A 17,490-nucleotide genomic window follows, 5' to 3' on the forward strand; every position below is an offset into this window, starting at 1 on the left:
GACAACTGACCTTCTAGCACCACCTGAACGTAGTCTTGTGCAGACATCTTGTCCTTGCGTACAAAGCACTGGTATGCCCCACCATCACTTTTGGCCATGCCATCCATAATAAGCGTTTCATGATTGATTCCAATGATCCTGACGTTATTCCCAGTGTTGATGATTTCACCATTTCGGTACCAGAAGAGTTCGTGGTCCTCTGTTCCAGACACGCTGCAGGACAAGGACACTTGGCTACCAACACTGCTCTTCACTTTCCGCGGACTGATAGTGGCTTTTAGAGGCTCTACAGATTCAAGAGGAAAGGAAAGAGGCAATTAGGAAAAACAGGCGATTTCATATTAGAAAGATGGCGTGGGAAACAGATTGGTAGGTGATCCAGTGAGCTGTAGCCAATGGTGTATTCTGTGAAGCTGGCTTTAGGGTTTTGTGAGCCCCATGGGTTCAAAAAAAAAAAAAAAAAAGCCTTTTGAAATGGGATCCCTTCCTATTTGGCTCATCCTTGGTATTGGGTAGTAAAGAATGCCTCCATAAATGTACAGAATGCTTTCCTTTACCACCCCAGAACCTTAACTTCAAAGCATCTATTAGAAGAAGATACTCGAAGGACAAAGGATATTAGTTTGAGGAAGCACCTGAGACAGCACCCGAAATCCCCGATAATTTTGTTGAGGAGAAATCCTAATGACAGCAGGAATTAAAGGATCCTGTGAATAGGTGCATTGAGCAGAGCAGTTCTGGGGGATACCAGGAGAGACACTATGGTGGCAGCCATTTTAAGTTTGGTTGTAGGAGTTGCGCAGTGTTAAACAAAATGTGTTTCTTCCACACTACAGTCTCCTGGTGCATATCTCCAAGCTGTTAATTAAATATTTTTGCTGTTTGGGTCTTTAATGCACAAGCCGGGGTATAACATTTGAGTAGTTGCCACAAACAGGATTACCTTGTAAAGCATGAAGCAATTCTCACTCTCGGCTGTTATCAGTATACTACCCCTAGCAACAAGCAATGGAAAGCATGCATAGTCCATTACAGTGTAACTCCTCTTTCAACGTTGCCATTAGCAAAGAGTGCTAAATATGTGGAGAAAGCAAGACTGTGTCTTCTGCTTCAAATTCTGACATTGCACTCCTTGCTCACACCCCATAGGCACCTGCACACAAGCATAACTTGTGCAAAGGGGGAGCCTACTTGCATGCAGGGTTCCCAATTGTGTGAAATCCTGCATATGTTCTCAGCTAAGCTTCCCTTTTACACTCATCACACTCAATAGACAGATGTCCCGGGGATTGCAGGGGGTAACATTAGGGCCAAGGAGTTCTTCCACTCCCAATTCTTGTGTCTATGCATGGACACCAAAGAGGCTTGGATAGCAGGTCCCACTATCTGAACACAATGTGTTCTCAGGAATTCATTTGTTAGGTGAGCGCTTAACACAATGAGCGATTTCCATTGATTCCTATGGGGAGATTTCTAATGCATTCTTAACCATGAAATTTTGACCACAAAATGATGAAAAAAACCAGGATAACCTAGTTTGCAAAAGGCAAACAAGGAAGGGTCAAGTGCTCTCTTATTTGTCTTCTCTCTCCCCATTCTTCGCCCCCTCCCACTATCATTTCTGGTATAATGGCTGCCGTGGACCAGCAAAATAGCCCGAAGATAAAATAGCAATTCCCCACTGACCTCACTATAAAGAGAACCACATGGATTGCATTTGTAAATTATGAATTAAGGTTGCATTCCAATACACACTTATCTGGAACTAAGTTCTGTTGAACTTAGTGGGTGGTACACTTGACTAACTCATCATAGGATTGTGCTGTTAGAAGCCTCCACTACCTAATATTTTATTTTTTCCCTATTAAGCAAAAACTAACATGCCAGATGTGTTTGCCATGACAGCACCCTTCCTGCACTCCCAGGTGATAAACTCCAGCACTCTACGGTGCACTTACGTTTTACGTGCAAGCGACCTATCACCTCGGCTGTGCCGTAATTGTTCCACACCTCGCACACATAGTTGCCTGAGTCCGAGGAGCGCGTGTTTTCTATCAGTAGGCCTGTCACCGTTGGCCGGAACCGGCTGTCAGGCTCCCAGGGGACATTGTCCTTCAGCCAGCGGTACTTTGGTGCTGGGTGCCCAGATGCTTTGCAAGGCAGCTCCACTCGCTGTCCCGCCATGGCTTTACGGTGGTCAAACCCATCCAAAATAGATGGAGCCGAGTTTGCTGGGTCTAAAAAACAGAAAAGAAAGAAAGAAATAAAGTGGTTTCTTAGGGCCACAATAATTTAGATGAGGAACCATCTAAATTCCTCTTCTACTAGAGCATAGGTTTACTACCAATGAGTAGAGACCCACAGGTGGGTCGCAAGGCTGCACCAGGTGGGTCACAGCAAAGTTGATGCCACCATGTTGGATTCCAGCTTAGGCTGACCAGCCATGGATCTCCCAACTAGGACACATTCTGCTGATGAGATGCTCATTTTATCAGTTTCCATGAGTGCTGCAATGTCACAGGAGAAAGGCACAAGCTATTTCCCCCCCAAGGTGCACATTTCTGGCCAACCACATGCTCATGCCTTTCTCCTGCCACACTGCCAACCTACTTTTCATTTAGAAGTAATGATGAGCAGTATGTATACTAGCACTGTTAAGTACAAATCAAAAATGAAAAAGTTAAAGTGGGCCTATGTTGCACCTTTGGATTCAAAGATGGGTCTTGGAACTGGACTGGTTAAAGACCTCTGTTCTAGAGGAATCAGCCACCTGCTTTGTCTCCTCTCCCATTGCTGTGCTATTAAAAGCTGGGAATCATTGGCTTAACAGCATAACAAGGGTTATTTGCATGAGAGATTAGGAGCACAGTAGAGCCACATGAAACTGGCTGCCTTCACAATAAGGAGCAGGTTTATTTTCCCATCCTTTGGCCCACCCCCTGACCTGAGTTCAGAGAGAGCCCACGATACCTGACTACTAACTGTGGATGGTGGACCTTCTAGCTAGTGATGTAGAGGTGGGAACAACTATAAAACAACTATAAAATCTTATTGTTCAGTCTCTCCCCCCCCCCGCTAGACTAGGTAACAAAAGTCTGGAGGAAATGTTGTTAGCAAAATTAGTGTTTGGCAAAAGGTTTCCACTAGCACAAAGTGTTACAATCCTCATCCACCGACCATAGATCTCCATCCAAATAATGTCACATTTCTGTCTTAGGGTTAATTTCATTTGCCTTAAGAACAGGCATAAGCAAACCCAGACCTCCAGATGTTTTGGGACTACAACTCCCATCATCCCTAGCTAACAGGACCAGTGGTCAGGGATGATTGGAACTGTAGTCTCAAAACATGTGGAGGGCCAAATTTGCCTATGCCTGCTTAAGAATGAAGCTTATGTTTATCTATTCATCCTTGGAAACACAATGGACCAATTCATTCCAGAGTCTCAAATTCATTGGAAGGGATTGTGATCTAGTCTGTCAAACACGCGGTCCAAAGATAAACCTTGCTTTGGGGCATGGTAGACTGCAAAAGCTCTTTAAGGCACTCCTCATTGCAGGAGTGTGATCTTCCTTTTTCAGAAGATTGTTCGTATGTATAACATCATAAATAGCTATTTTTAGACAAACAGGCACTTTTCCCTCTTCCATTGACTTTGACAGCTTTTCTGGTTTGTTAAGAATGGACTCAACTCAGCATGGTAGAGACCACCCATGCAGTATATCACTCTTTCCAAAACTCGCCTCTCCACTTGCCACACATTTCCTGTTTTAAGCAAGGCTGCCACCTCTCCTTTGCCACCATTTTGCTACCCCTTTCATTTCTCCGGCATTTGGGGGTTCCTTGGCAAATGAAGTGCACAGCAGCAAATGTTAAATGAGGGGTGGAGAACCTGTGGCCTTTCAGATGTTGATGGACTCACAAACCCTTAAGCCTGCCTGGCCAATGGCTAGAGATGATGGGAGATCTGTAGTTTCCCACCACTACCTTAAACTGATCTGGATCCCCCAAGGATGTCTACCTTCAAGCTGCTAGACAAGCAACTTCTCAGTCTAAAAGACAAAAGCAAAAATTTCCCCAAAAGGCTAAATCCTGGGCAGACACAAAACAATGAAGTACTTCCCATTCAGCAAGTGTCATGTTGTACCTGATACAAAAAGTCTAGCACTGTTGCTCTGTCGTGTTTCTCCAGTGTATCTGTGCCGTGTGATACATCGGTAGTTATACAATCCATCTTCATTCTGTACATCTATAATATACAAGGCTCCCGTGGATGTGATGAGAAATCTAGATCCTGAAAGACATAAGAATATGTGGAGTTTTACAAATCAGAAAAGCTTTGTGACTCTCCTACCCTGAAGAACTGCAAATTTTCCTGTCAAACGCCCAAAATGCACATTGTTGTCAATGATTAGACTCATAAATGATCAGTCGGTGTGTCACTACCTATCTTTAACTCAATGGCACTTCCTAAAGAAATATCACTTTAAAACAACAACAACACGCACAGTATATTGTGGAATCGCTCGAGAAAGATATAATTAATTCAGTATTCATCACTGCTGCAGCGCAGAGAGTATAAAGATATTTTAAATAAAATGGAAGAGTGGAATGAAATTACTTATTAGATGTGAGTCAGCCAGTGAAAAATATAAAAGCATATTATTTTATGTTAGCACTAAACCTGAGTATGAGATATATCATAATTAAATGGGCTGATATACATAATTACATATGATGATATGAATAATAAAGCTGTATCAGACCACATCAGACTCATTATATGAAAAAAAGAAAGAAAGTTTGGAATTAGAATGCGAGGAGGGGGGGAAGCCAATGATACTAAACTTTTATGTAACATTTGTATCCTGCCTTTTCTCCAATGTGCTTTGGGCAACGTACATAGAATTTATCCAATATTATTCTAACCACCACTCTATGAGCCTAAGTACTGTGGAAATATAGTGACTGGCCCAAAGTGACCCAGTGAGTTTTGTGACTGAATGGAGGTTTAAACTTGGGTTTTCCTAGATCCAAGTCCCACATCCCATCCGTTAAACAGCTGTAGAAAAATTCAAGAAGAAAGCCACGGCAGGATGACAACTAGAGTTTTGCAAATGAATTCACCAATTGTAGAAAACAGCCCCATGCAGGCATGGCTCTGTGTATAGGTTAATGCAAGGATTCCTGATCGTTCTGATTGTCTGAAATGGCCCATTTGACTAATCCAAGAAGTAGACAAAGAACAATTAAACCCTTTCTGCAAAGTACTAGCCACAGATACAGGAAACAATGGCTGGAAACAGAATTTTAAAAAGGTTCTTGTAATTAAGGGTTGTTGTTTTTCCAGGAATATTTCGTCTCCATTCCTTGAAACCACTCATTTTGGCCCCCAAACTGAAACTGGCGAACATCCACTACAGCCCTATATGGTATATCTGCACCACAGAAGCCCTGTCTGGCAATTTGTCTTTCAGCACTGCTTCTGCTCCCTGTCTAGTTCCAGCCCCTGCCAGCCATCTTCCACACAGCCCACCCACTGGACCCCTGCCCACAGAGGGGAAGCATACATAAGCTGTCCCTGCAATTATTGCCACATGTCCTTCATCCCCAACCCTTTTTGGATTGGTCTGCCAATAGTCAATCCTTCTTCCTGGAGAAGTATTTCTGCAAGGAATCTCAGCATCCAACAAGGTGCACAAAACCTTTACATTCTGTATGCAACATCAACCTTTTTGTCTTATCCTCGTTAAAATGATGTCAGCCAGACATTAATAGCTATTGCCACATGTCACAGTTAAATCTGACAGTATCCAATTCTTACCAATAGGCACTGTTTAGAACTGCACACATTTTTCCTTATTTTTCTTAACAGATTTTACATACTTACATAAGGCTTGAACAACCAGCTCTGCTAAAACATAAAATGCTAGACATAAAAGATGACAGAAAAAATAGAAAGGGAAAACCTATGTAATTTCTGATAGAAAACATTTTCATTAAAGCTGACAGCTTGTCAAGTATGACAAAACCCAAGTGCTGAACATTTTGGGTGCTGTACTTCAAAAAGTATTTAGGAAAGCCGCATGGATAGAAACAATATTTATTATCCTGTTGATCTTGGAAAGTGCTTTATTCTCTAAGCATATTTAATCTAATCACTCTTGATTTGCTATAACAAAATCTATTATTAAACTTGTCCGCATCACATACGAAATGAGAACTTTTTAAAATCAAAGCTGTGGTTTTTTTGTCCCTAGAGAAATCTAAGCTCATTTGCCTCTTTCGCTGTTTGCAACAATTAAGAGAAGGTGGCAAACTTATCCAACAACCAGCTGTGCAAAAAAATACACACCAAATGTCACAGTTTAGATTTACCTTGCTTTTACAACAATTATTGAGTACACAGTCACCCAGACAATAAAAGGGTAAGAATTATGGTCATAGGTTCTTCCCTGACTTGGATATAATCTGATCTGGAGGGGGGGGAAACTCTTCCTTCCCTGCATTCCCAACCATACACAGGCCACCCCATACACTTTCCTACTGCTTCTGCAGCAAAGTCAAAGGAGAGAAGTCTTCATGTCTCTCTTTCTCACTCCTCCTTTCATCCCCAGTATTAGAAGGGAAGGGGTTGAGTTTGAAAAGGGGGAGAGGCAGCAAGACCTCCCTTCTCCAGCATGCATTTTTCTAATGAATTGAGAAACATAGCAAACTGAGTCAGACTATTGCTTCAGCTAACTCAGTACTGTCTGCACTGAGTGGAAGCGGCTCTCCAGGATTTTAGGCAGGGTGGGTGACTCTGTTCCACCACACCAGTCACTACTGGGTATAGGAGAGGGTGTTTCCATAGCCTGCATAACTTCCTTTCTGTTTTGAGAGACACCACACCCTTGCCAGTTGCTTACCACTGATCAACCAATGCTCTTCCATCCCTCCATGCCTTCTACCACTTGGGTCCACACAAATGTTATCTTTATTATTATTATCTGATTTTGGAAGGATTCCACCACATTTAGGCATGCACCAGACTGATCTTTGGGTGTGGGTATGGGTGTTCTGCAACATGTCATTGATGCAAAAATAGTGCATTAGTGGTGAATTTACACTGGATCATCCACACACCACTCCACTTTATTAGTTGCTCTGCAACGCTTTCCCCAGTGTTAGCACATTATTGCCATCTGGAGGGGCGTGATGACACGCTAGTGCAACAAAAGCAAGGCGTTGGGAACCGCACAGAATATCTGTGGTATGAATAGTTGGAGGATTTCAGCAGGAAGCTACGGGATATGCACAAATTGGAAACAAAGCAGTATGTTCCCTCCAAAACTTTTGTAGAGGTGAACAATATAGAAAGCGGGCTCACATACAACTGACTCAATGCACAGGATTTTTTATTTTTATTTTTAAGTGCAGCATGCTTATGACTCATCTTGGTTTACTACATGGAAGGAAACGTCTACAGGCAAGTCTCCATTTATGCGGGGATACGTTCCGAGGCACTGCATGCTGAAGTGAAATCGTGTATATTGGGTACACCATTAAAAAACCTGCAAACACCCTCTTAAAAACCCTTTTAAAAAACCAAAAAATATACCAAACTCCACTACAATCGATCCCTCCAAACCTCCTTGCTCAAACTCCAATGCAAAGGCTCCTGGAATTGCTAGGTGCTATTTTTGCGCTCTTTTAGGGCCATTTTTGCCCCATTCCATGTCACTTATGGGTTCACAACAATGTGTGCATGCACAGTCGAATGTGCCTTGAATGCTCTTAAATAGACAATTCGCTGTTGTATGCCAATCTTTTTTCACTTGGGGCATCAATATATTTGCTTTAATACGGCACAAATATGAGGCAAAAGATTTGGTGATGGAGTGGGTGAAAACTGCCCATCATTGCTCCAGATAATTACAAGATCCTTGTTGATTTCTTTGCCAGCTTGGCAGCATGTTTGATGTATGAAGTTACACACATATCATGAAAGTGGAGGAGCTCACAGCAGCGGGAGCTACATCTTGGAAAACACGTAAAGGAGGATGAGAAAGAGTTATACAACAGATGAACTTTATGAGCCCTCCCAGCACTAGGGATTCCCCGAAACATGTTAGCTGTGTGCAGTAGAAACACCTGAGATGCAAAGAACTGTGCCGCTAGCTGTGCATGCCTGGATGGGCCTTGGGCATGTGAATCTTTAACAGCAGCCTGCCATTTCAATTCCAATGAGTGAGCCAGACTGGATTTGCTCAGGAAAAAAGCTTCCCTAAAAAAACAGGAGATAGGTAGCCTATGTCCAAAACAATCCAAATTTGACCACCACCATCCCTGACCCACCCACACCCCAAGGGCAGCAGACACTGAACAGGCCACATGGTGGACATGCAGCTCTGCCCTCCAGTGCCTTGCAGCTATTCTCCATCCCCAGCACCTGCTACACAAGGCAGCCACCTCACACTGTCTAATGTTAGGGCTGGCCCTAATAAAGCAGGATTATCTGGAGTCCAACTAACTTTCATTATATCTTTCTAGATACAGTTCACCTCGCATGTGAACTTTTTAAATTCAAGTTTAGCTATAGCACTGGCAAGTCCTGCCTTAACATGGCTACCCAGCAGTCAAGTAAATTATCAATAATCAATGCGATCATATACAAGGTTTTTAATGCAATCCATTAGCTTGCGCAATACCAAAAATTAAAATAAAATCTTACAGGCCTAAGTAATAAAGTTGGGGGGGGGGGGCATTTCTGGTTCAGTACCGTCCTGTCCAATTGTTCACATGGATTATTATTAAAACAGTATTTGAACATTACATCAAATTTATGAAAACTGAGAATATCTTTAGACTGTGATGTTAAGTATTCCTTATCCAACTCTGAGCTTTCCCCCCCACCCCCCTTGACAGTCATGCTGTTCCTCTTTGAATATGGGTGAGGTTATCCTCCAGAAGGCTTAAAGTAGCATATTTGATTTTCACTTAGCAGGAAATAAAGTTCATGGTTTTATGTTACAGCAAACTAAATTAGGATGATAGAAATTAAAAGAACAGATGGTTCCTTTAGCCAGGTGCCAAACTGTTAACATTTGCACGCTCAAACTCTTATCAGCTATCCCTGTCACTTTTAACTTTAAGGATGTTATTTCCTAGCAAAATTGCTGACATTTTCTTCATCTGGATGCACAGAAGTATTCAGAACACCCAAAAGCTTTGAAACAGACCTGCCTGAACAAGATACCAGGATGATAGGACTCCAGAAGGCAAACCAGCACCAAAGTCTGACTATCTAGGGAGAAAGATAGAAAATGACTTGGCAGCAATGACAGTTTTAAGCTGCTAATATTGTGCATGTCCCCTTAGTGGTATTGCTTGGATCAGCTGCATAAAGTTCATAAATGTCCTACTTGTTGAATTAAAAAAAGGATCAAACAAAAGAGAAAAAGGTTACTTGGATCAATACCATCTGCACTTCAAAATTACAACGTGGAATTTAATTTAGGCACACAGGGATGGATTCAGCTAAATAGTTGGGATAGTGGGAGCAAGTCTGAAAGTCCCACTAGCACAACAGGGTTTTCCTCACTCTCATGCTCCCACTCTCCCTCATGTCAGATCCGTGGGCTAGGAGAACCCTCAGAGCAGCATGAAGGGAGAAGAGAGATTTTTCCTTTGGGTGAGCTGAAATGCTTACCCCAGTTCTAACAGGGCAACACTGAATTCCTCCCTTGGTATCCCTTGGCACAGGTGGCAGTAGGTGGTCCAGCTTTCTGATGCTGGCAAAAGTTCTCTATCTGGGTGCTCCATAATCCTAGGGAAGTATCATGCTGGAGAAGGGTTCAAGACCACCCTTGGCCCCTAGCGGTGCATCTGCTTGGAAGAATTCCCATCTTGCTAATGCAGAATCATTAGGTGTATGATGATGATGATGATATAGCAAAATAAAATCATAAATATCGTCAACTTGTGTTCAAAAACTGAGCAAAATACCACTGATTTCTCTTCTTTCTTTCTTTCTTTCTTTCTTTCTTTCTTTCTTTCTTTCTTGTCAGCAGGGAAGAAGTCTGACAAATGAACAGATGAAGGCTATCTAACAAGAACATTATTTCTTAATAATGTATATTATTTATGCCTCTTGGAAACTCATAGGTAACAGCAGACATCTACCGAACAGTCCTGAAAATATTATGATGTTTGAAGGCTCTACTAACCAAAATATAACAGATGCACCTCAGGCTGCCTGAGTTTCCTCGGTACCATTGATGAATAGGCTTTCTTCAGCCTGTGTGTTTGTATTCTTCAACCCCTACCTGCCTGCTTCAAGGTGCCAGTTTGGCAGCCTATTCACTACAGCTGCCATCAACTTCATACTGTAAAGGTAGATTATTCAGAGCACATCAATCTAGCAGATGCTTTTCTTATTCCCACGCCAAAGAAAGCTGCTGAGTTTTATATCACCAGCTTTAAGAAGAAGGTTCACTGTGGAAGCCACTTGAAGGATTAAAGGCAGCTCTTTCAAAGTTTTTGCCAATGATTTCCTTTATAAATAATGGTCTAGTGGTGACCAGTAGACACTGCAGATAAACCCATGGGTTGGCTTTGCCCTATCCCCCTACACATTGATTGATTTTAGGGAAACTCATTCATCTCTTTCCTGCCAAACATGTAATAGCATTAATATTAGGGGTTGTATTCAATGTAGCACTAAGGTGAATGTTCCTTCAGCACTTGTTTTCTCCCTCTTCTCTGCCCCCATGCCCCCTAGATCTGTTCTGGGTTTTCTCCAAACCCTCCGGAGAAGGTTTGGGGACTGTGTGGGGTATATGGGTGGGAGAGAGAAGAAAGTCCTATTGCGCTCGCAGTTATTCAGTTGAATGTCACCCCAAGCTTCCTGTTACACAAGAAAGGGCCAGCAAGGCTTCTAAATTCCTAAAGTTAAGATTATAACACCATCAAGCATTAGCCTCGATGGATCAAAGAATCAAGAACGCTTCATATGCTGGTACTCTAGTTGCTAATATACATATGATTAGGATAAATCGTAGCCTAATGCAGCCAATAGCTGTAACTTCATTGTAAGTCACCACATATAATCAATACCATATTATAGTAATTAGAGCTGCCACAAATTCATAGCCCCATGTGTCTTAAATATACTTGCTTCTTAGCTGTTTGGATCACTTCATGGGTAACCACTGAGATAATGAAGCAACTTATGTTGGACAGAGAGTCTGATTGGGGAATAAAAAAGGTTCAGTGCCCATTTTTCCTCACTTGAAAAAAAGCTTCTTACTTAGCACACATCCCATCAGAAAATTGCTTGGCAGATAATAAACAATCCATGAAATGCAATGTATCAGGATATAAGCATGCACCTTGCACTCATAGAGAAAAGGGTACACAGCAGGTTTCATGGGGCTCTGTTATAACTCTCCCACAACAATCACCTCCACATGTGGTTTACCTTCTGCTCTCCTGCACAAGATGACAGTCAGTGGACCATAATTTACCATTAAAAATGCTCAACACCCACAGACAACCCTACCTGTCATCACTTTTTATGTACCAGGGGCATTGGTTGAGGTCCATACCCCAGTCTGGGGCCCACCACCAACCCTTACTGCGACCTGGCCTTGCTCTTCCTCCTGACTCCCTCTCCTAGTGAGCAAGCAATGAGTGGAGTGAAAAGAAGGAACAGTAACCTCTATACACTTTGCCCTGTCTCCCTGGTAGATGGTGCTAATTGGGCCCAAGGAGAACAAAGCAATGGGCAGTGGCAACAATGGAGGAGGTAACTGCACTCAGGGATGCAGTCATAGCAGCTTGCTCAAGGACACTCCAAATATTTTTTTTAATTATTTATAATTTTCATTTATATATATATTACAACCATAATTTTGACATTTCAAACTCCGACTCCCTTCTCCTTCTTTCTGTAGTTCTTTACATTTCTTCTCATCTTCCAGCATACTCCAAATTATCTCAACATATTCTTTTATATATCTATTCCTGTATATATCCCATATATATTTTGAAACTGCGGGTTTTTACATTCTGTCAGTGTCTTAATCTGTTTACAGTTTGTTTGTAGGACACTCCAAATCCTGGAACTGGTGTTGGCATGAACATATGGTCATTTATTTGTTTATCTAAAGCACTTTTATATTGCTCTTCAGCTGAACATGGGAATCTGCTTTTTACTGTTTCAGACCATTGGTCCATATAGCTCAGTATTGTCCAGTGACTGGCAGCAGCTCTCCAGGTTTTCAGGCGGGGGTCTCTTCTATCCCTGCCTAGAGATGCCAGGGATTGAAACAGGGACCTTCTGCATGCAAAGCATATGTTCTACCTCTGAGCTACAACCCTTCCCCAGCTGCAAACTCTCAAAGAGCAGTTGAGGCAAGACAGTATCTTCCCTCTGGCTTACCACATAAAAAGACATGACACAAAACAAAAAAAGTGGTGGGAAGGCAGAAGGAAAAAAGCAACCTTGCGCACTGGTTCAAGATGCAGTGATGAACTGGGATGGAAATAGTACTGGGAGAGAGGAAGCCGTAAAGAGTTGTTCTCTCAGCAGAGCCAATGGAGCCCAGCTCTCCTTCTTCAGTAGCCTGATGTAAGTGGTTGTTGTTATGCGAGGAAGGGAGAGGAAGAGCCATAGTTAGCTAGACACTTGGCAAAGCTAACGTATACTAATGGGTTGGGGGTGGGGCTTGATACTGCAAGCCTATTCTGCCCAACCAATACAGATTTGCCCTCTGAAAATGGTTGAAGAATCCTACATGAAGGGTACTCTAGCACCTTTCAGATTCTTTTTTCAAAAGAAGTTCTATCTTCTAACTTTGGGGGTGCGATTAATATTCAGCGGCAGATGCAGTGTTTAAAGGAAGTTCATGTAAGGGGGAAATTAGACTTGTATGCGAAGAAAGAGACCGTGATGTTACCAATGTCAACATTTTACACGCCTAAGAAGGGTATTTATGTAAGAAAGCATCCTCTGTATGCATGTCTGCATCCTTAATGTTTCCATGCATGTGATAAATAATGCAAAGTCCCCGTGTGTGATAAAATATGTATGTGATATATTATATATGAATTGAGCTTTAAGTACGGGCAAAACTGTTAACACACAGGCAGTTGTGGAAGTAAAGTTCAGCTATCTGAAATGTTGTGATCAAAAGAGGGACTATGGAAGAATACCCAGCGTGATTTACTGGTCTGTGAATTAAGAATTCATAGCACAGACAGCTGGCCAGTTTGGGTATTTGTGAAGCATAAATAAAGTAAGTACTGATAGGGAATGATTAGAGTGAGGCAGAATGGGGGGGAAAGCCAACAAAATAAAGATTGCAACAATATAGACAAAAGTTTAAACTTGTCCCGATCCATAGTAATTTCCATCCTAAAAAGAGGGAGGAAGGGTCAGTTTCGTCAGGACCCTGAACAGCAACAAGGTTGCTGAATGGACTGCAAGAGCAAGAAGTTCAGACCACAGGTAGCAATCCTTCAGCTGAGAACAGGGAGGACCAACTGTCTCAGCATTGGCTTTCTGTGATTGTCAGAGCTTTACAATCTGGCTTTGAGTAACAAGCCTGAAGACCCACAACCTGAGTAGGGCAATGTGCCACTTAAAGGGTCACTGTCCCTTGGTGAAGCCACTGACACCTTCCTGGTAGTGAGGTTTGGGGCTGTGGGGCCTTGGTCAGTGGAAGCACTGCATAGCCTTTTTTGATCCTCAAAGGAGTCCCTTCCTCGGTATGAGTAGGCAAAGGGGTGCAGACTGGGTGCAGAATCCAATGCTGGCAGCATAAACACAATGCAGTCAGGGATAATAGATCATAGTCCCTCTCCTCCTCAGAGTTACTACTGCCCAGGTACTCCGAGGAGCCAGGATCTGAGCCTATGGTAATATGTGTACCTTGCATTAAACAATTTCAATATTTTAAAAATACAAGGAATAGAGAGATTTGTAAAGATTTATGGCTCGTTCATGCTAAACCACAGTTTAGCTAAGCATCACATGCAAAACAGCTCACTGAATCAGACAAGTGATGGGCACAATGTCCCAAAATCAAGCCCGGGGGTTGGCTTCCTCAGTAGATTGAAGCAGAACTGGAAGGGGTCAGAAAGGAGAAAATATTCAGCAAGCACCAAGTCTAACACTGGGAAGGAAGGGGAGTCCCATTAGTAATCACTAACCAGGCAACCAATTCAGACTGAACAAGCAATTTGTCCATCAAGCTCCATGAGAAAACTACCAGTTTTGGCTGTTTCTTCTAAACCAGCTGCCACCTCCATCAAAGGCAAAAAAACAAAGTGGAAAGCAGATACAATTAATGAAAACCATCATATATATTTTTAGAAAACAGGAAGTAATGATACAGGTATTATAATTTATCCTGATAATATTTTTGATCAGTTTCAAACTCACAGTTCTGTATCTTGAACTGAAATTCTGCACCCCACTTTTATTTTTGTAACATGCTCTGCTGCATCCCTAGGTGAAAGGGGGGAGGGGAGAATATTGGCATCTGCACAATGATTGACTGAGCAGCCTGATCATTTGCCAAGCATTATTAAAAGCTCCCTGATATCACTCCAGTGCATTGCCCTTTACAAGCCATCAGCCATCAATCCTAGCCATCAAACGTGATTACCAGCACTTTTTCTGATGCCACTTCCAAGCCATTAGTCTGATCGAAAAGCTGTGTCTTTGTTCCCAAGCACACGTAAATCTACCACGTTACCACCGCTTCCAAGTTATGTGGCAACTGATTAGCATGTAAATAGCATTTACAGTGTTAATGCTCCACAAGCTCTCATGGAACTATTGCTTTAAGCTAGGGGTGGTACCAACTCTAGGGGACATTCACAACGTTTCTTAACACCTAATTTACTGCAAAGGGATTTGAATATGGGATATAGGTTCAAATCCAACTTCAGGCTGGTGGTTTCACAAACACTGATCTTCAGGTGTATTCTTGGAAAGAAGGGCCACAGGACTATTTGGGCCCATAATGTGCTATATGATGTATGAGAGAGGATTCATTATGCAGAAGAATAAGAAACCTATTAGTCCACTTTAATCAGAGTCTCAAAAATCGAAAACCAGCATGAGAGCAGAGCTGGCTAGCAGCACTGGTGACATCACATGCCTGATCTAGGAATAGGGACATGAGTGGTGTGTGAGGTGGGGTAGAGTCACCCTCCTGACACCTGCATTGCTACTGCTTAACTGGACCAGGGCAAAAGGCAGCAGCGTGATTTGGGCAAGAGCAGTGCTGCCATTCAAGCTTCCCAAAATTAACACACACATTGGAACACAGGTATCTTTCAAATTTCTCATTTCTCCAAATTTTGTGATAATGTTCTCAGTTCATAATATATTAAATGGGCATTTTAAGCTAAAATGCATGCCAAAATACACATTTAGGGTTTAAAGCATATAAAAATGCATGCTTTGTGACAAAATATATTCAAAATTAATGCAGCTTTACATGCCGCTAAAAATAAACCCAGAAAGTAATGCAGAAACACAATGGAACATGCTTATGAATGAACACATGTGAGGCTGATATGTATCAGAAACAGACTGATTCATGCTTAATCTGCCCACTGACATCTGTGCATTGACTTGGATATCTGCACAGCGAAGGCCTACCTGAGTATATATGAAGACTCGCCATCTGTCTTAATTCAGGGATGTTGTAGGACCTTGGCTTGCCAACACCAGAGACAGAGGTGGCCTGGCTCACACACTGATATTCACTGTGAGAGACCATTATTGAAGAGGAGTATTGTCTCCCCCACTCCCATATATTCATATCACCAACTAACAAAACATGCTCCTATAAAGATGCCTGGTGTCCATGGACTGGGTGGGAATGGGGATTAAGTGAAGAAGTGGCTCCTTGACCAGTTAGGGCATGTTAGCGGAAATATGCTCCTCGCCCCAAATTAAAGAGGCTTCTTGCAACAAATTTTGACAACCTTGCAGTGAACATACAGGATTCAACTCTTTGTGTATTAGACAACTTTTACGCTGGGGGAAAAAATTTTCTGAAGATAATGTTGCATTATTTAAACAAAAAGATGGTGAGAGATGGGTTGGGCTGGAAGACATTGCAGAATAACCTCAAAAGTAGCAAAAAGTAGGTTAGATTTGAGCTGAGGCAATGGGTAAGGAGTGCTGTCATCTAATAAGGTCTGTTCTCAGTAATTACAGTGACACAATCTGATCAGTGAGGACTAAGTATCTTCATCTGAAAGGGATCGGATGAAATTAGTGCTGATGTAATAAGTACCATTTGTCACTATTAGAGAGAGAGGTGTTGACAGGCCCCTGCTGTTGCCATAGCAACCATTGCAGTTTGGCATCTCTTTGTGTGGGTTTAAACTATCACAAGTCATAACAGTCTAGAAGCTAAAGAAGATATCGTCAAGGTAACTTAATTACACTCTTTTTCTAAGTTGGGTCATTTAAGGCCACCTAATGCCACCAGAGTCACATCACAGATCTCTAAAATTTGCAAATATCAAAAGACTTCCAGTGGCCTCTGAATTAAATTCTGACTAATCTCATTTAAAAAATGCACTCTTTCTCAAGAAAAGCAGGTCTCCATGTTGCTGTATTATCAACATTCACACTAATTCCAAGACAAACATGGTAGGATAAAAATCATAATGTGTTGTCTAGTTTATACAATACAAGAGATGCCAGAAAATGAAAATGTATTGTGTGTGTGTGTGTGTGTGTGTGTGTGTGTGTGTAATTAAATGGCCTTTGTGGCTGTAAATGAGCTCACATCCGAAAGGATCCTGGACATGCATCATGTTGGTGAGCACTTTCCAGGAGAAGCCAATTTCCTTCAAACTTCTCTGCCCTTTTCTTAAAAGGAAACCTAGGCTTTTAAAAGATGAAGAAGAAGAGTTTGGATTTGATATCCCGCCTTTCACTCCCTTTAAGGAGTCTCAAAGCGGCTAACATTCTCCTTTCCCTTCCTCCCCCACAACAAACACTCTGTGAGGTGAGTGGGGCTGAGAGACTTCAAAGAAGTGTGACTGGCCCAAGGTCACCCAGCAGCTGCATGTGGAGGAGCGGAGACGCGAACCTGGTTCCCCAGATTACAAGACTACCGCTCTTAACCACTACACCACACTGGCTCTCAAGATGTGCCTATTAATTAAATGCTGTCACCTTTTATTTATTGCATTCACAAGCAGTATCATCCAGAAGGTTCAGAAACCACTTAGTTAATTTTTAGCATCAGCGAGTCACTAGAAAAACCACAGTCTATAGTCAATAGTTTAATGGTTAAAGTTTACGTAAGTCACTCACTTACTTTGGATTTTGAATTATAAAGTCTCCTGTAACACACAGTTGCCTTAGTTCTAAATCACCCATTCCCTACTACATCGGGGTACCTAAGCCATATGCATCCAAAGAAGTCATGATGCTTTCTGCTCCCCTGGCCAACCATGACATCAAACATC

At 42.1% G+C, this 17,490-nt stretch overlaps 1 protein-coding gene across 1 annotated transcript in view; it reads right to left on the reverse strand.

Annotated features, from left to right (window-relative positions):
• The window catches only part of DSCAM (DS cell adhesion molecule), a 321,009-nt gene that overhangs the window by 137,258 nt on the left and 166,261 nt on the right, over window positions 1-17,490 (reverse strand). The window contains exons 4-6 of the mRNA XM_081004411.1: window positions 4,148-4,294; window positions 1,959-2,237; window positions 11-286 (exon numbers count right to left, since the gene is read on the reverse strand). Coding sequence (XP_080860537.1) covers window positions 11-286; window positions 1,959-2,237; window positions 4,148-4,294 — 702 coding nt within the window. The remainder of the gene's footprint in view (window positions 1-10; window positions 287-1,958; window positions 2,238-4,147; window positions 4,295-17,490) is intronic.

Source organism: Podarcis pityusensis (genome assembly GCF_964106645.2).
Source record: "Podarcis pityusensis genome assembly, chromosome: 4".
Classification (NCBI taxonomy): Eukaryota; Metazoa; Chordata; class Lepidosauria; order Squamata; family Lacertidae; genus Podarcis; species Podarcis pityusensis.